This window comes from Cervus canadensis, chromosome 3 (assembly GCF_019320065.1).
Source record: "Cervus canadensis isolate Bull #8, Minnesota chromosome 3, ASM1932006v1, whole genome shotgun sequence".
NCBI lineage: Eukaryota > Metazoa > Chordata > Mammalia > Artiodactyla > Cervidae > Cervus > Cervus canadensis.
Window position 1 is genome coordinate 42,464,819 of NC_057388.1, and position 20,765 is coordinate 42,485,583.

Genomic DNA, 20,765 nt, shown 5'->3' on the forward strand with positions numbered 1-20,765 from the left:
CCAAGGGACTCTCATGAGTCTTCTCCAACACCACAGTTCAAAAGCATCAATTCTTTGGCACTCAGCTTTCTTTATAGTCCAACTCTCACATCCATACGTGACTACTGGAAAACCATTGCCTTGACTAGATAGACCTTTGCTGGCAAAATAATGGCTCTGTTTTTTAATGTGCGGTCTAGGTTGGTCATAACTTTTCTTCCAAGGAGCAAGCACCTTTTAATTTCATGGCTGCAGTCACCATCTGCAGTGATTTTGAAGCCCCCCAAAGTAAAGTCTATCACTGTTTCCATTGCTTCCCCATTTATTTGCCATGAGGTGATGGGACTAGACGCCATGATCTTAGTTTTCTGAATGCTGAATTTTAAGCCAACTTTTTTCTTCTCCTCGTTCACTTTCATCAAGAGGCTCTTTAGTTCTTCTTCACTTTCTGATATAAGTGGTGTCATCTGCATATCTGAGGTTATAGACATTTCTCCCGGCAATCTTGATTCCAGCTTGTGCATCATCCAGCCCAGTGTTTCTCATGATGTACTCTGAATATAAGTTAAATAAGCAGGGTGACAATATAGTCTTGATGTACTCCTTTTCCTATTTGGAACCAGTCTGTTGTCCCATGTCCAGTTCTAACTGTTGCTTCCTGACCTGTATACAGATTTCTCAAGAGGCAGGTCAGGTGGTCTGGTATTCCCATCTCTTTCAGAATTTTCCACAGTTTATTGTGATCCACACTGTCAAAGGCTTTGGCATAGTCAATAAAGCAGAAGTAGATGTTTTCTGGAACTCTCTTGCTTTTTCAATGATCCAGTGGATGTTGGCAATTTGATCTCTGGTTTCTTTGCCTTTTCTAAATCCAGCTTGAATATCTGGAAGTTCACGATTCACGTACTGTTGAAGCCTGCCTTGGGGAATTTTAGCATTACTTTACTAGCATGTGAGATGAGTGCAATTGTACAGTAGTTTGAGCATACTTTGGCATTGCCTTTCTTTGGAATTGGGATGAAAACTGACCTTTTCCAGTCCTGTGGCCACTGTTGAATTTTCCAAATTTGCTGGCATACTGAGTGCAGCGCTTTCACGGCATCATCTTTTAGGATCTGAAATAGCTCAACTGGAATTCCATCACCTCTACTAGCTTTGTTTGTAGTGATGCTTCCTAAGGTCCACTTGACTTCACATTCCAGCATGTCTGGCTCTAGGTGAGTGATCATACCATCGTGATTATCTGGGTCATGAAGATCTTTTTTGTTACAGTTCTTCTGTGTATTCTTGCCACCTCTTCTTCAAATCTTCTGCTTCTGTTAGGTCCATACCATTTCTGTCCTTTATTGTGCCCATTTTGCATGAAATCTTCCCTTGGTATCTCTGATTTTCTTAAAGAGATCTCTAGTCTTTCCCATTGTATTGTTTTCCTTTTTTTTCCAGCAAGATGTAAAATTAAGTTGTTGTGATCCCTCCCTGGTTCGTATGCAATTTGTCTTATTCCTCCATCCTTTCTTATTCATTTTCCAAGTGCTTTAAAAGTGCCTCCTAAAAACAGAAGAAAGTCGGCCATTCCAAATATTGTGAAAACATTCAGAGAGCTCAATAAAACACCTACATGCAAAATATATAAAATTCAATAGCATTCCTATATACTAGAAGTGGTCAATTAGAAGATGTACTGTAAAAGATCACTTGCCCTATAGAATAAAATACTTAAGAATTAGTGGTTAAAAAAAGAGAATTAGTAGAAAGAAAATGTTCTATTCAAGGAATGGTAGTGAGGAAACTGACAGAACACCTAGGAAAACATTATATCAGTACCACACTTCCCAGACATGAAAGAAGTCCAACTGATTGAGAATTAAATGCAAAAACAAAATGACTAAGAATATAAGAATGTTTTTGTAATCTGAGGGTTCAGGAAGCTTTTTGTATGCATGACACTAAAGGATGAAATCATACAATACCGATTGCAGCTAACATTTACCAGCTTATTATATACCAAGTATATCTCACTACGTCATGTCACCATGTAAGTCTTCCTTTTACATACAATGAAAGGGGACTTAGAGATGTTAAGTAACTTTCACAGCAGTGTATACAGTCGGCCTTCATTATTCACAGATTCCACGTTTGTTAATTCACCTGCCCTCTAACATTTACTTGTAACTCCAAAAGCAATACTTACAGCACTTTCACAGTCATTCACATGCAGAGTGGCAAAAAATTTGAGTCACCTAACATGCACGGTTGAGGTTGAACAAGGCAAGTGTCTGCCTTTTTATTTCAACTCTCACACTGTAAACAAGTATCTTTTTCAAGTTCTATTTAGCCACATTTTCACATTTTTGTGCTTTTTGTTGGTGATTTCCCTGCTGAAAATGCAACCCCCCCCCCCACATACACAGTGCTGGAGTGCTGTCCAGTGCTCCTAAGAGCAAGAAGGCTGTGATGTGTCTAAGAGAGAAAATATGTTTATGTGTGAATTATAGTACTGCTGGCCATGAGTTCAATGTTAATGAATCAGCAATGTATTAATTAAGGTGTCTTTAAACAGAAACACACATAAAACACATATTGATCAGTTATGAAAATGTGACCAGAGGCTCACAGGAATCTAACTCTATATTTCTTCTAGGAACCACAGTTTAGTGTTTAATTCAGTGTTCCCAGAGATGCTATAGAATAAAACCATCACATATAATGAGAATCAACTATTAAAACAAAGCCGCAGAGTCAGGACTACAATTCAGGTATGTCTGATTCCAGAGATCACACCACTAACAACTGTCATTGCTCTCTGAAAAAAGAAGACAACAGATTGGGTTGACCACATAAAAATCAAAAGATAAAGAACAAACTGGGGGAAAATACTTGTAACATTTATTACAAAGGATGACTAACACTAATAAAGATTTCTTCAAACCAATATGAAAAGGGGGAAATTTAAAATAGAAAAGTGAGTAAAGGATCTAACAGATAATCATAAAAGATCACATATACAATCAGTTATGAGACATACAAAAGTCTTCTACCCTTCTAATAATCAAAGGAAAAATAAAACACTATTTTTCAAACCAATAGTTTAGTGAATACTAAAAATAATTGTATCACTGAGTACTGGGGCGTGTGTGTGTGTGTGTGCAGATAGGTTGCTGGACAATGTGTAAACTAATTATAATCTTTTTGGAGAACAATTTGACAGTAGGTATTAGTATTTTAGTGTTCTTAATAGATTTTAAACCAGAAATATCAGTTTTAGTTATTTATACTGTGAGAATAATTACACATCAGTGAGTGATAAACATGAATTAAAAAAAGACTTGCAATTTTGTATTTATTATCCCAAAGTTGAGGATAATATTAAAGGGAATTAAAAACAGCTGCTGTTGTTCTTCAATCAGTGTCACATCCAAATCTTTGCAACCCCACTGACTATAGCACGCCAGGCTTCCCTGTCCTTCACTATCTCCCTGAGTTTGCTCAAACTCATGTCCATTGAGTTGGTGACACCATCCAACCATTTCATCCTCTGTCACCCCATTCTCCTTCTACCCTCTATTTCCCCAGCATCAGGGTTCTTTTCCAATGAGTTAGCTCTTCACATCAGGTGGCCAAAGTATTACAGCATCCATTTCAGCGCCAGTCCTTCCAACGAACATTCACAGTTGATTTCCTTGAGGACTGACTGGTTTGATCTCCCTGCTGTCCAAGGGACTCTCAAGAGTCTTTTCCAGCTGACCCTTCTACAGTTGACCCTTGAACAACAAGGGGCTGGGGCATCTACTCCCTACTCAGTTGAAAATCCACGCATAGCTCTATACTTGGTCTGCTATATCCATGGTTCCGTATCTGCAGATTCAACCAGCCTCAGAACACGGTACAGCAGCACACACTATACTTATTGAAAAAGATCCACATATATGTGGACCCATTCAGTTCAAAGCCATGCCGTATGTCAGCATGTCAACTACATGTGTGTATACACCCATACAATATAACACTATGTAGTCACTAAACAAGATGAGCTCTGCAATTATTGCATGATACTGAAAATAAAAGCTGAGTGAAAAAAAGCCAATTGGAAGGTATAGTTTGATCCCATTTCTGTCTGAATGTACATATCCAGGCAAAACATATGACTGCTTATAAGCAAGAGCTTAGATTTAGAGATACTTCCCTCTCTCATGCTGCAAGGATTCAGTCCTGAGGACCATCTCAAAGAGGATTTCACTGGTTCACGTAACTTAATTTGCTAAATTTTCCCACTGAGTATTGCCTAGAATTACAGGGCAAAGAGGTGTGGTATTATCTCCCCGAAATGCACTGACAGGACTGGAATGCAGGTGAGGTATAGGAAGATTCCATGTCACAACTGCTGGCAGCAGTCACCTGATTTCTGTTTAGAATAGAGGGGGCAGTCACCCACTATGGATTCCTGAAGTTTAACACCACTAGATTTAGGGAGAAAGGAGGCCATGATGAGCTACAGCATCACTGTCAGACAGAAGCTTACCCCCACAAAAAAAGAGATAAAATGAAGTCTGAGAGTAACAGAAGTAGCTTGAGAGCTAAATTAGAAAGAACAGGAAACGTACACACTTTGCATTTCATATGTGGGCACTTCTGGTTTATTAACATTTTATTTGATAAAAAAGAAGGTAGATACTTCATACACTGCTAATGTATGTAGGCGTAAGATAATATATATGTGATACAAGATTGGATAGAAATGCTTTTATGATTGGCACTCAAAAAAGGTACCATCAGCAAAGAGTAGTTCCTGATGTCAGCAATTTCTGATCCCATGATCTCACAGTTGACAATATTAGAATCCCAAAAAGAATTCTGTGCAGGAGAGTGAGCTAAATCCTGCTGAAAAAAAGCAAAGGTTCCCTGAAAGGCTTAAGTAAAGGCACCTGACATTTGCACGCCACAACCGTGGTCAGTAGCAGTAATTCAATACACATAGTATATGGGACAGCTTTTTCAAAAGCATTTTGAATAGTGGCTAAGACAAACCAGGTAATGGCAGAATGTTACTGTATCAACAGAGAGTCCTTTGTGATTCTGGGGGATCCACTTGTACCACAAGAAAAGAAACATAAACAAATGAAATCAATGCACTAACAATGCATAGAGTTATGATAATCCATAAGTTAAAATAGGATAGAGAAAATATTTATGCAAATATTTATCTTGTCTCTGAGTAGGAAAGACTCCCCAAGCACAAAAGCAATATGACAGAACAAAAGAAACAAAAATATATTTGTTTTCATAAATTTACTAACATAATCTACAAATAAAAATTCATGACAAAAACGAAAATAAAACCACAACCGGGGGGCGGGGAAGAATTGTGCCAAATTTAGAAAGATGTATAAAAATATTCACCAGAGTGTTTAGAACACTGAAAACAAAATGAAAATGACAAAAATGTCAAACATTTATAAATTTATAAATTATGCTATAGTCATTCAATAAAGTATTATGTCTGTCTTAGAATTATATATATTTTGAAAAATATCAATAAAATGAGCACATAACGCTAAGAGAAAAAAGATTATAAATCCTAATTTTGTCAATATAGATCTGTTTACTCACAGGAAAAAGAGTGTCAGCAAGTGCATGACAATAGTAATACCTAACATTTTCTGTGCCAGGCACTGTATTGCTCTTTATATGTACTCTCTCATTAAAGTTTCATAACAAACCCATGAGCCAGGTATTATCATCACTGCTATTTTTCAGAAGGGAAAACTGAGACACAGAGAGGTGAGATCACTTGGTCAAGGCCATAAAGCTTGAAAGTGCAAAGTCCAGAATGAACCAGTTCATGTGCCATCCACAACCATAAACTACTAAGAGCTAAGTTTCCTCTGATTTCAAAGGGTACTTTATAAATTAAAGTACCCACACATAACAGAAATAGAGTTGGGAGAAAGAATCTTCAATCTTATCTATAAGAGGAAGCAATTCTCACTAACAACTCCTGGCAACATTCATGTTGAAATCCGTAATTCATGTTTGGAATCTCTGATGCTCTCAACTTACAAGGTATCAATAAATCAAATGTAATGAAGAGCCAGAATTCTCAGCTGTTGTTCCCTTCATATATTCATCACTCCCCAAATAGAGTTCTCTTCAAAGATGAAATCTTTTGAGAAATCTTTTGTTTCCTTTTTTTGTATGTTTTCTTTAAGGTTCTTACATATCTGTTGAGTACGAAGCCAAGCTATTTCGGTCTCTGTTCTTCCCATTATTTATTCCCATTCAGATGAAAATTTAAATGCAAACTATCTACCCATTCATCAAAATTGCTTCAAATTTATTTATGGTGCAGCACAGAGGAGCTTCTGGGAATAAGAGCTTCAAGTCTATTATAGTTTCTATTAATAATTGTAGTCACTAATTGCTATGAGAACTTTTTTGGATAAGCTAACATATAGTTAAAGCAAAGCCAATCCAACAGACTACTATAAATAGAGTTGCATAGTCTCAGAAAAGTCATGAGAATGTTGTAAGTTTGGAGGGTGGGAAAGTAGAAACATGGTTTTTACATTTTTTTAAACATTGTTATCATGGATTCAAAAGGCCAAAGTGTACTCACAAATCCATTTTTTATAAATTTTCTTCTTGATTATTTTGAATATCACTTTCACCTAACAATTTTAAACATAATTGAAATTAGGGTTCTCAAGTGCTATTTTTGCTGATTAATTCATTATATCAAAATGTTTTACATGCCTGCTGTAAGCTAGGCACTATCCTAGGCACAGGAAACAGAGCAGCAAACAAAACAGGCAAAAATCCCTGCCTTGGTGGAACTTAAAGGAACTGTTCTGAGGGTCACAGCAAGCAAACAAGGTAAAGAGTAAACTACCTAGGTGATGATAACACCGATGAAGTAAAATAAAGCAGTCCACAGGGATATGGAATACTAGGGAGGGGGGGAGACTAAGCTTTAAAGACTATAAAAGCAAAAGCAAAGCAAAGTCACTCAGTCGTGTTTGACTCTGCGACCCCATGGGCTGTGGCCTACCAGGCTCCTCTGTCCACGGGATTTTCCAGGCAAGAATACTGGAGTGGGTTGCCATTTCCTTCTCCAGGGGATCTTCCTGACCCAGGAATCGAACCCAGATTTCCCGCATTGCAAGCAGACGCTTTACCCTCTGAGCCACCAGGGAAGGAGAGACTCAGTGAAAAAACGCTGTTTGAAGACACACCTGAATCAGGAAGGGAGGGAGCATGGGGCTATCTGGGGAACAGCATGCTAGAAAGGGGAACAGACAGTACAAAGGTTCCGAGACAGAACTGAGCCCTTTATGTGTTTGGAGAACATAAAAGAGGCCCGCATAATTTCAGAGGAAGAGTAAGAGGAAAGTTAGTAAGATATGAGGTCAGAAAAGTTACAATGGGACCAGGTGCTATGGGCCTTCAAGGCCATGCCAAGGATTTTCTCTTTCTCAGGAAGAAGGGGAACAACAAAAAGGATGGATAGAATTACAAAAGAGTTTATCTTTCAAATTCAGGCAATACTGTTGGGAAAACAGAGGCAGACCCAGAGCCGTTCCAGGCAACTTGGTGGATTGGATGGTTGTCCTAGGTGTGGAGCAAAGGGTTGGTTTGAACCGAATCACTCTGGCAGCTGTGTTAAGACTAGAATGAAGGTGACAAGCAGTGAAGCAGAAGTGCTCAGCAGCCTGCTGTAATCCAGGTGTGAGGGGGCAGTGGCCATGGCAGATTCTGGGTGTGTATTAACGTAAAGCTAGCTGGACTTGGGACCAGCTGTGGAATGTTAGGGAAAGAACAGTTTGGGGACTGAACAACTATAATGACTCTGTTGCAAAAAAGGAGATGAGGAGACTAGAGGAGAAGCTACTCTGGGGGTGGCAGGGTTAGGGGAAATAAGAGGCTCATTTAGGGGTATATTAAGTTTGAGATGCCAGTAGACATCCAAGTGGAGATACTGACTGGGGTTTAAGAGAGAGGAATTCAGAAGTCAGGAAAGAGTCACCAACATACTGGTGGCACTTAAAGCATCATAATGGATGGCATCCTTGGGGAAATAAGGCAGATGAAAAAGAGAAAAGGAGAAAGGACAGAGCCCTGGGTGCCCCAACACCACAGAGTGAAGGAGGAGAAGAACAAAGGGCAAAAGACGACCGAGACATTTTGACATCTTCCTAGTGAAAAACAGGATGGTTTGTCTACAGCAATGCATGAAGGCAGAGGCATGTACTCATTAATTTACCTTCAATATTCCCTTACAGATCATTGAATCTAAGATTCCTCAGGGACTGAGGTAGAGAGAAAAGTATATACATCTCAGAGAACATGGGTCTCTTGTACAAGGATAGGCAGTCTGTATTGCAGTGTGCAGCTCTGAAAAGAGAATCAGACACTTTTATAAGAACACAAAAGCATGGTAAGTCACTTTTAGGTTGGATCTATATCCATAATAAAAAGATAATTCTGTCCCTCGATGCTTGCCCTCAAAACATCGCTAAAATCTTCACATATAACGAAGAATGCAATAGGACCCCAAAGAACACTGCTTCTCCATATGGCCTGTGTGCCAATACTTTCTTTCCCAGAGGTCATTTTACACTTTTTTCTCCCCTTACGCATGTATCGTGAATATTGTGGCACTCATCTGTTGTTTCTGCCTGCCTTACACTCATTTCTCCTTCTTTGGTGTAACAGAACCTCAATTTTCCTTCAGAAAGAGATACTCCTCTGATCTTAACATCCATCTCAGTTGGGATGGCCATAGCCCAGGTCAGTCAATGAAACTTGCAGTCCCAGGAATTAGAATTCATTGACAACAAGAAAGCAAAGGAGTTGGAGAGGTTTCATCCAAGCTGTGGGGCCAGAAAAGACTGAAAATGGGGGTGAAGGGTGGATAAAGTCTTTAAAAGTCAGAAAATCATGATTCTTACCACCATGATTCCTTTAGCAGTTGACTCCCTGTTCCATGATACTCTATCATCATTTCTAAATCTAATGTCTGGATTTTTCCTTCCATTCTAAACCACTTCCTATTAATGAATTCCTTTAGCCCACGTTAGCCAGAACCAGTTTCTGTGGCTGGCAGTCAGGGTACTGTGGCACACCTGCCCTTCTCCAAACTGTACAGCTCTGTGGTAGCTCATAATAAAACTTAGAAATCTTCACGTGGGTCCATGTCACAACCTAAGTGAAAATAAAGGTTTAGAGGCTATTGTAACCAAAACAAAAGCTTAAGAAATCGTTTTATTTGGTAATATTTCAATAGCCAACCTAAATTCCAATATAAATCTTTCACTGACAAATACTTTTAAGAAGAAACATTCTTTTTATTCACTGGAAATATCTGTCTTTAATTAACCAAAGTAATGGACTTTGTTTTTTACCAGTTGTTTCTATAAGATGACAACCAAGCCTGTACCTCGCTCAAAATTTCCTCCTCTTTCATGTTTGCAGAGGCTCCATGTTTTTCATTATATTGTAGAAATACATGGGAACCCCTGGCATAGCTGAGACAGGACAAACTTGTCTAGACGTGCAAAAATCACTCAGCAATGTGGGTCAAATCAATTAAGTATTATTTTAACAATTGTGAAGAGTTTGATCTCCAGAGCATTTGCATTTTACTTCAACGGATACAGATAGGTATCCCTTGGGTACTCATTAGTGATACCAATCTTGAATTTTAATTTATTGTAGTTTTCTGTACGCTTAAAATGCTTCACGATTCATTTGGAATTGAAGTGTCTGCCTCTTTGAGAGAAATATTCACAGTTTAATACCTGTATCAGGTCAGGTCACCCAGTAACTAGCCTCTGGGCTTCCTACACCACCCTGGAGGCTCACGGATCTGCCATTAGAGCTACAACTCAGCACAGCTCACCGGTGAATGCTAAACAGAGAGATGATCTGCTTTGTCCTGCCTGAGGAAAGAAATGATCTCTATGTGGACCTTCTCTACACTTTTTCATAATAGCTTTATAAGGCTACTGTCCTTTTGTTAATGTCCAATGCAGCAAATTTTTCTCCCCCAGTGAAAGCATAAGCCTTCCTCCCTCAGGCCCTCTGTGCGTTTGACACAGGAAGCTCCCAGCCTGAATCTGTCCTCCACCCTCTGATTTAGCTTCCACCAGGGGTCAGTGGCTCTCCATTCAGATCTGATGACAAACTTTAGGATAAATTATAATGGTGACAAATCAGGAAACACTGGTATTACTACCATAATTCATGTGTCACCTCACCTGGTTGCCACCAAACCTCCAGTTGACCTCTGCCCTCCTTAGTAGGAGGTGAATTAATTTGGGGACAAGGGCAGAAGATGATGCTTAGCCCTTTTCCTCCTCATTCAAATAAGCTCAATAGAAAGTGATATTTAAAAATCTGATTCACACCTGAAAAATAACCCTACAAAGGCAAGTACAAAGCACCTCCTTATTCCACTGGTGTCTCTGTCACTGCGAGAGCACATCTCTGACAAGCAAGGTCAGACACTGCACAGCGCTCGGGACTGTCACCAGGACTTTCACTGTGAAGCCCATCACTCAACTTCACAGGCTCTACCCACAGATTGGTAACACTTAAAGGAATTTCCTAGAGAAAGAAATATGTTACAAATAGATGAACTTCAATGAAAATCTTTTAAAATGTCTTTACATCTAAATTTACAGTTCTCCTCTTGTATTCATGTCCTACTTAAGTTCTAACAGTGAGTCAGAGAAGACATTCCCTATTTACTTGAAAATCTTCACTAAAATTACATTCATCAAAATGTTAATAAATTTCAGCAAAATTTGCAAATCACTTTTTCATATTTCTGTTCATGATGATAGTTTAAAAGCATGTTAACTCTTTTAAGTCAACAGTACATTAAATGATATCTTTGCTTTGTGCTTTATCTGGAAGGTGATTCCAGTCAAGGAATATTTAGGACTATAAAATCCTGGTCTTGATTGGCATGGATATAATCTTTCTGGTTTCATCTTGCAGTCTTTATTTTAAATAACAAAATTAGGTTTCACTTTTCCTGATTTTCCCTCTGTTAAAATGTCTTTTGTTATGTTTTGTTATTATCCCTTTCTTGAAATAATTCTCATTTCTAAAAGTAAATGCATATTAGATAAAAATATGGGTTCTGAAGCAAGACGGACTGAGCACTCTTGCATAACAGTTTTATGATCTTGGGCAAAACACTTATTTTTCTGTGACTGAGTTTTTACATCCAGAAAAGGATAGTAATACCCACCTCATGAGGTTCCTGCAAAAATTACATGAATTAACATACATAAAGCATATAGATCAGTACCTGACACATACTAAGGGCTTCTTTAGGGCTTGCTATTGTTAATGTTGCTGTTATTAATTTATTCCTAAGTCCCTGAATTACCTTTCTAAAAATTTTTTGATAGTATCAGTGCCTGGAATGGGAATATGAATCCATCTTTCAAAAAAAAAAAACAAAAAAAGGCCTACAACCAACTAACTTCCTTATATTCCTCTATCACAAACACTGGACATGTAACATTTTTTGCAGGATGAGGTTACAGGAAGTGTTTACATGAAAAAAGGAAGTAAGAAAAGATCTGGAACTATGATCATAGGATATTTCAACATTCATAACAAAGGTGGCCTAAACAAAAAGATTACATGTTCCTAAAGGTAAGGCTGAGATGCCTGTTTCCTCTGTCAATATGCAGCAAGCAAGAGAGAAATGACAATATTGGATTTGGTCCTAGAGGCTGAGCCAGACATAACAAACAAGGTTAAGGTTGGGGCAGAGCTCATGTTCACAACCATGTCACACATCTAAGTATTTTAAGTGTCAACAGGATTTACATACGGTGATACTGCATTTTAGAGAGAAAGGACTGACAGGAAATAAAGTTTAAAACAAACTCACTAGCATAAATTATCAGTTACAAGAAACTCTAGAAATTGAAGGTCAAGCACGGGTTACCTTCTCAAAACATCAGTAAAAAGTTAGCATACAATGCACTCTTTTGCCACCTGCAGAAGTATTAATAGTACATCTTGAAGGAAATTGAAAATGTACCATCAAAAGTATCTTACTAAATATCGTGGTTCCATCAACGTGACCAAAAGCAATGCTATGGGAGAACCAGAGCACTTCAGAGCTCAATACAAGAATTGGGACAAATCTAAAAGAGAATGCAAAATGGATCATTTATTTAGAAGAAATAATTTTAGAAGAAAGAATTACACGGGTGCAAGTAACAAGAACTTGACTGATTTCTCTTATGATACAAGAAGTCCATTAGAGGTATTCCAGGGCTGATACAGCTGTTCAAGGTATAAACTTTGACTGCATAGAGCATTTTATAGTAAAGGGATGGTCTCTATCATCACCTCAGTCACCTCAAGTTATTTCCTTCAGTTCCTGCTGAACTCCTTGTCCACCACCATTATCTTGCTCAGTAGTGCCTAGCTTTTTATGACCCCATGGATTGTACCCCACCAGGCTCCTCTGTCCATGGAATTTTTCAGGCAAGAATACAGTTGTAGCATGTAGGATCTAGTTTCTGACTATGGATCCAACCAAGGGTTCCCTGCATTGGGAGTGTGGAGTCTTGAGTCACTTGACCAATACGAAAGTCCCTAAAATAGGTTTTAATGAAGAAAGACTGTGGAACTTACCCCAGAGCAACACACCTCCCTTCTTGACTCCCAATCTAGTGTTCATGCCAAGGTCTCTACCCTCTTTATAACCTGTTAAGTGCCAGGTACCCTGAAAGGTGGCATCACTATTTCATAGCTATGCAACTGTTAGGAGTCTAGCAAAGAGACTAGAAAGTAAAGGATATCACTTGAGGTGACTGAGGTGATGATAGGAACAGTCCATCCATTTATTAGAAAAGTCTTTATGAACTCAAGCATTCAAGACATCAAATCAACCTGCCTTTTAGAGTTAAGCTAATTCAGTGTGTGTTTTCCTAAACTGTACCTCTTCCTCATGGTGTGTGTACATATATATTTATATATACATGCTTCCATGCAGACTTCTGATTCTGCAGTTTGACTTCATAGCTGACAGTGGGGAAAGTAGCTGACTCAGAATTAAACAGCTACTGGTTTGAAAGTTCTTCTGAGAGATTTTACAGTGTAGGAGGAAGAACCTACTTTCCTATTAGGAATAACTATCCTATGATTTTTAAAAAGGGCAAGTGCATGTCACAGAAAGATGAAGCTATTTTTTTGAGAGAAATACAAGAGCCAACTCATCCACTTTTATTATTATAAATATCCAATGAATAAAATACATGGTAATTATACACTGTATGTATACTAATATTTTTCATGTTATAGAGGAGAGAAAAGAGGTTAAGTGACAGTAAATCTGAAAGGAAGAAAGAGAAAGAATTAAAGGAGCAAAGAAATCAAGTTTTGAAGCAGGAAAGAAGAAGGAAGAGGAGAGGGAAGACAAGGCCCTGTGCTGTGAAGGGAAAGACCAAAAGAAGAAAGAAAATGAAAAAAAAACCAGGAGGAGGAAGACAGGGGACATGGGAGAAAACAGGTGAGATACAGGTGGAAGGAGACAGGAGCAGAGCAGGAAAGGCAGAGAATGAGGATTCTGAGGTGAGCATAGCACTTATTGGTAAACCACCATCACTCCTTCTTCATGTCCCTTGGTGTGGGGGCACCAGCATACATCAATAACCAGGGATATTTGAAACATTCATGAGTTCTCATATAGTTTCAAAGAGTCCTTTAATCAATAAAATTTGATTTGTTTCCCAAAGTTTTATGTTGCTAAGGAAAGCTAAATTAGCACTAAAAGATAACCTGGGTTTTCAATGTTTACTTGGGAACCTCATAATTCCTGTAACTATCTCTTTGTGGCATTCAAAAGCTATCTAATTATATTTTTTGAATAATTAGAGCTGTCTTAAGCCACAAATCAACATCTGTACATTTGTAGTGATCCTTCTACACACCCCCAAATCCAGTTACTACACTTAGCTCCTACAGGACATCAAATAAAAAGGAAAAGTATGTGTAGTTTTAGAGAAGCACATGTTAGAAATAATTGGTTAACCCACAGGCACAGCATTCAACCCTTCAGAAGCTCTGCCTTCAATGAGATGGGCATGGCAGGTGACCACGGCAAAAATTACTCTCTTAAGCTACACAACAGACACCAAAGTGAGATCACCTCACGTGGAATTTCCTGAGAGCCAAGAATAATTTTTTTTAAATATACCATTATTGTGTTTGAACAGTCATTAAGAAATCTTTGTATCTGAAAATTCAGTTCCAATTTCTGAAAATGTGTTTTTAATACTTCTTTAAGTTTAATAAGATTGATACAGCTTTATTACTTTATAAATAACTTTAAAATCAGGGGGGTAGGAGAGGGGTGGATTAATCACCCAAGTTATCCTTGAAGCCAAAACATTTAGATAAATGAATTTTCTTTATCATATGTATGTTATGTTATCACCCAATTATAGTTCAAAGCAGTTCTTTGCACATTGAATCTACACATTCTAACCAAAAGCACTGAATGTAGGGAGGGTTATCCATTTTTTTCTATTTTTATACGACATAAAGAATTTTTTAAAAGAAGAAAGAGCTTTATAATTTTGTGTGAAAATATATACAAGATTTTTTTAATGCCAGTGTTTAAAAAGTACCAGTAAAAGTACCAGTACTCATTTATGCTTTTCCAGTGTAAAGGCTACCTGAAATATATTTCAAATATACATGCATTAGTGACTATCTGTGAACATTAAAGACACAATAAATAACTGTCAAGGTGTCATCTGAAGTCATTGGAAGAACAAGTACGGCTTAATATGCAACATATCCTAAATAACTAATAATGTAAGATTTCCAGATCATCTATAGAGTTGGCCAATTCCAGACAGGGGAAAAATAAATCAAAGATAATGTTGAATGAAACTAATTTATGGAAAAAAATGTGAAAACACCTATCATTTTTTAAAGGTGAAAAGACAAATTTATTGGAATAAGATGGTTCTGTAAAAAAATATACGATTACAATGATACAAATTTTATTCTTTACCATTTTTGATGAAAACAAAAATAATAGTTTAAAATAAAGATTCATAAAAATTAGAGGAAAATATTCTAAAATAATTTCTAGTAATGTAGTGCTAAGAACATCTGCCTAAATTAGATGTTCTCAATTATGATTCTAAAGACCTAATTTTTTGAAACTCACACAGGGAATATACATTAAATCAACATTTATATGATTTAAGAAACAATCTGAACCACATCAGTAAAATATATTTGAAATAAGTTGTAGAGCACGAGATGAAATATAAGACAAGTAGAGGAAAATGCTTTAAAATGTTCAGTTTTCATAATTATATACAAGCAGGACACAGATGCAGTTCACTTATAAATTGCATTTGACAAATGATTCTGAGTTTAAATATGCTGATTCCAGAGTCAGAGACATACAAAGAACAAATATCTACTCACCCAATCAATAACCCAGTTACCTTAGCAATAGCAGATTGCTATTAATTCAAATAATTATTGATTCAAATAATTAGTTCAAATAATTGCTAATTCAAATAATTGCAATATTAATTCAAATCATTGTTATTTAATTAAAAATTTTTTAAAAATCATTCCCTTGAAAGAAATTTAATATGGAGTATATTACCAAAAATTGTATCTGATGTACATATCATTCTAGTACTTGGTCATTATATTGCACTGCCTTTGGATGGTGATTTTTAAATGGCAACCAGTTGATTCCAGAACACATTTAATATAATACCAATAATGGTTACAACAAAATACCCTAAATATTTTATCCTGATTTTACCTTTTTTACATAAACATTCTGTTTTAGCAGTTGAAATTGGTTTTCCCACACACTCCACAATATGATTAAATAAACAACAAAATGAAAATGTAGGACGGAAGAACTACTAGTAGTTATACCGATTTTACAAAATACAATCAAATCCCCTTTACAAAGCATCATGCTTTATTACCTATTCAGTTCTGCTTAAAACAGATTTTTTTTCCTCTATCAATATTTTAGAGCATATTTTTCACTGTATTGGAACATTTCCCCCACCTTATGCCACTGTAATTATGGGTATTCTAGTCTTTTTAGAAATTCAGATAAATTGTCTCATGGAAGCTCAGGCACTTTTCACAGACTCACTTACTTAGGCTTTCACAGATAATGTTTTTTTTTTCTCTCTCTTATATCTGACCTTTCCTTTCTGATGAATGCATAAAGCCCATCCTGTGAGTAGGCATTTTCTTATTACAGGATGTCAGGTTTATCCAAGTCTTTCTAGTTCAAAATATACTATCTGTCTGCTCAATAATGCCCAAATTCTTTTAAACAAAAAGGGAAAAACATCTTTCCACAGTTGTAATTAAGACTGTGGGAGAATAAAACACTGACAAGTCACATTCACTACAAATTGGTTGGAGGAGGAGGTTTAAACAAAAGCCTAAGGAGTTGGGGTGAAGAAGAGGGATTATCGGGGGAAAGAAAAGGTGCAGACATCAACTCAATCTTTGCTTGTTTCACAATCCTGACCTGGTCCTTAGGAGAAGGAGCAGTGAACTGCCAGGAGTGGCTGGGGAAGAGAATGGTTACCTGACTGGACCATCTAGGTTTCCATTTCCTATTTTCCCATCATTTGCAATTTTCTACCAAAAAAAAAGAAATTAAGGTATGGGCCTGGAAACCATGCTGTGGAAATTGACCATATTTGGAGATTTGTGCAAAAAAAGGAAATTCTAGGAAAAATTGCTCCGACCCTGACACTTTTCTAATTCAATATGATATACATACAGAGACATATATTGCTAAATATACAACCATAACCTCTTACTGCTGAGTTTCTAAACTCATTATGCAAAGACACCATGGCTCCTTGTGACTAATGATGCCCTCTCAAGAAAGTCATAGACAACAGATTTAAAAGATACAAGAAGCTGACAACAGAGGTACCAAGTGATCAAGTGATGAGAATTAGTAGAGCTTCCAAAACTGTAAACAGATGAATACACTACTTAACAATGGGAATATCTGACAATTCTGTTAGATACACAAATTTCAAATTCTTTGTATTGTATTTTTGCTGTGTTTTTTTTTTCAAAAGATTTTCAACAAAAACCTTTAAACAAATACGACACATACAGAGACCCATAATATTGAACGCTGATATTTGCCTCTCGATCTCATATTCTGTCACAGACACAAGTCTCAGAGGGTAGCTGCCACAGCCTGATCTCCAGTCATGTTCTGTGTTAGGTAGTACTACACACACTAGCTCTGTCTCAGTGCCTTCTTCTAGGTAAAAAAGTAACAGTCATCAGCTGCACCCCAAAACCATTCCCTGAAATGCTGAGTTCAGTGTAGACCATGGATAAAATAGAGTTTTCCTGACATAACTGTTACATTTTAAAGATTTAAAAAATTAGAAATAAAGTCTCAAGCTAATATTTTGTATTTCTTAGTTTAAAGAAAGATGGCCAAGTAACCTCCTAAGCTAACCACAACAGTATATTAGGTTAAAATTTCTTACCATCAGTTCAATTCTTAAATAGATGTTACATAATTAATTTTAAACATTAATTTCCCAAAGTCTATAAGAAAAGGAGACATGTATAAGCATCATTTCATTTTTAAACACTTCTTCTACCTGTAGAAAATTTTACAAGGAAAAACTTACTGAAGGCCTATAGCTATAGCCAGTTTCAAAATCTAAATATTTGACAAAACAGGTAATAGGAATTTAAAATCCTACAAAAACCATTCACAAAATTTAGAATGATTTGATCATCTTAAACTTACACAATAAAATTTCTCTATCTTTTCTAGTGATGGAAGAGGTAGAAATAAAGACTTTCCCACACAATATGCAACTTGAAGTGTTACACTGCAATCTTACTCTCTATCATCCATTTCTTTTCAGACTTAGAATGTGATTATGGTCAGTCTTAGGCTGACTTACATTTGCTAGTTTCATAGCAAAAGCAAAGGCTATGTCATATTTTGGTATTTTTAAGTTTTCTATGCTGGCACCTTACAAAAGATATGGAAACAGAGGGGGCAGAAATGAGGCTTTGTATTATCACAGGTCTTCAGTCACAACCTGACAACCACATATTTTAGCCCAGCCTTGACTCTCTTACCTACCACTCTCACTTAGAGTTAATACCAGGCAAACACCTTCACTAAGGCTCACACCAAGTGACAGGTTCAATCCATTGGTCTTTGGGTGAGGTCGGAAGTGCCATCATATTGGCTGGTCCTTTTCCTTAAAAAATTCTCATGAACTCAGGAAAACATCAGACTGCTCTTGAGAAAAGAGTAAGCACAATAAGTGCTTTAAAAGAGGGGACTAGTTACAGAAAATTAAAATTCCAAAATCTGAAATTCCACCAAATCAGACTTCTGCTTTACAGACTAGGCTGCCACCATGCCACAAGAAAGCTGTAAAAGCACTAGTTCAAATCTCTAGTAAGCATTTAGACTAAATATTTTAAAGCGGATATGAAGGGTTTTTTAAAATAGAAAACTTAAGGTTTCTTATCATTTTATATCCGTGTTTATCTGAAATGCCAGCTGCTCCGTGGATTATCTCCTCCTATGCCAATAACTATTAGCCCACAAGAGACGGACACTGTAACATGAAATCACTAGCCAACAGTTTCTATTTGGTTGGGTATCAGTATTTTTGCCTTGAGATTCTAATTACATAGTGCCTGATGCCGCTTAAAAGCGCCATGGAAGTGAAATTATCCAGAAGTTCCAGCGGAAATAATAGAAAATAGACAATATCTTATTTTCCCACATACTCCATTTACTAGCTTAAAACATCAAAAAATGCACGCACTACACAATATTCTATTGCTTGCAGCTAAATTGTACCTCTTCTATCATGTTTAATTTTGATGAAGGGCTCCATAATGATCCTTTTTCAAAAGGTACCTTTAAATTATAAGGAACTTCCAGTCCCTACCTGGAAATTAAAGCTGTGCAGATTAAAAAGACATAATCATTAATAAACATCACAGAGATCATTCTAGAAAGAAAAGGCACGTTAAAGTAAGAGGAGACTCAGAAAAAACACACCATTTCCTGACATTTTCAATGCCACTTTAGAATAGAGCGCTGGAAGCAGCCGCTCCCTGTCAGGAGGGCCGTTTACTCTGAAGGAACCGAGAAGGACCCCTGGCTGAGGAGCTGCGGGAAGTTTGCGGCGGGCGGGCGACTGGCGGGGCGGCTGCGGACCCTGGCGCGTCAATCTGTCATCAGCGGGTCCGCAAAGCCTAGCGCCACTCGGCTGCCCTGCAGGGGGAAAGAGAGCAGGGACAAAGGTCTGGAATCCAAGGACTCGGGTTAAGGAAACAAGAGGCGCGAATTCATTCAAGTGTCAGCTGTCAGAACCACGAGTGAGGAGGACCGGATTTTCTGGCCTTTCCCTGCCCAGAACCAGCTCCTCTCGGGGAGACGCGTGAGGGGAGAGTGTGGAGTCGGGGTGGGGGGCGACCGGTGAATAAATTCTAACTCGCAACTCTCTAAGTTTGTTTTCTGTCCCTCCTCCGAGCGCAAAGCTGAGGTAAGGGTTGTCACGGTTCAGGTTTAAATGGCCCCTGGGAAGAAGGAAAGCGGTACAAAGCTGCGCTGGCCGGTGAGAGCGGAGATGCTGAGGTACCTACCATGGTATTCTTGTCCCGGAACGTAGTAGGTGGGGTGGCCCGCAATGTGCAGGGAAATGAGCACCTCGCCCTGCTCCCCATCTCCTTCCAGCTCCCCGTGGTGAGTGCACAGGAAAAAGAACGGCGAAAAGCGGGGGTAATAGCCCACCGCCGCGCGCGCCCTCAGCGTCGCCCCCAGCAACAGCGCCAGGAGGAAAGTCCACGGGGCCCAGGAACTGCGCTCCATGCCGCCGCCGCGTGCCCCGAGCGCCGGTCTCTCATTCAGTTTTGGAGGCGCCGGGACCGAGTAGCCGCTTGGAGAGAATGCGAGAAGGCGGCGGACGCGGTCGAGCGGGCGCGGGCGCCGAGCCCCGCCGGGAAGTTCCGCGGGAGACCGCTGCTCCCAAAGTTTCTTTGGCCCGCGGGACCGCGGGGCCGGGCTGCGGGCGCCGGGAGCGGGACGGTCGCTGCCTCGGTGCGCCGCCGCCGCCTCTGCGCGACGCCCCTCGGCCAGGCCTGGGAAAGCTCCCGCCCCCCTCCACACCTTCTTAAAGCCCCGGGCGCCGAATCCCCCCCGCCGCTGCCACACGTGTCCCGGCCGCTCCCCCGCCCCCGCGCGGCGCACGGCGCGCGCCCGCCTGGCCCCCGCCCACTCGGGCTGGCTCGCCGCACCTCGCGCTGCGCTGGGCGCACGCCTCTCGGGAGTCCGGGCGCAGAAGCCCAGTTCGCGTTCTAAAGGGCCGCCGGGCGGGGTCGGGGGCCACGGAGTCCACGAATCTGCCCCGAGGGACTTAAACGCCTCAGAAAGAGAGACCCTCCCGCCCAGATGTCTGGAGGAGCAAAAGGACTGGACGGTCTCCTTTTGGCCCTCAGATTTCCCTCTTTTTTTTTTTTTTCCTGAGAGGAGGCGCGGAGGAGAAGGGCGGTGGGGACCTGTGCTGGCGCCGGCTTCTTTGTCTGCGCGGGCTGCGCCTCGCGCCCCTCGGGGCTCGCCCACCTCCGAGCCTGGGCGGCCCGCATTGGTTCTGGGGATCCGCCCGCGACCCCAAACCACGAGGGGCCCCTGCGCTTCTTTCAGACCTAGGCCTTGCGTCCCTCCCGCTGACCCC

The 20,765-nt window shown here is 39.3% G+C and overlaps 1 protein-coding gene across 4 annotated transcripts in view; it reads right to left on the bottom strand.

Annotated features, from left to right (window-relative positions):
* The window catches only part of RELN (reelin), a 523,209-nt gene extending 502,962 nt beyond the window's left edge, over window positions 1-20,247 (bottom strand). For all 4 annotated transcript variants that reach the window (XM_043462977.1, XM_043462976.1, XM_043462975.1 and 1 more), the window contains exon 1: window positions 19,678-20,247. In XM_043462977.1, the coding sequence (XP_043318912.1) occupies window positions 19,678-19,903 (226 nt within the window). In that variant the 5' untranslated portion in view covers window positions 19,904-20,247. The remainder of the gene's footprint in view (window positions 1-19,677) is intronic.
* Between the last annotated feature and the right edge of the window lie 518 nt (window positions 20,248-20,765).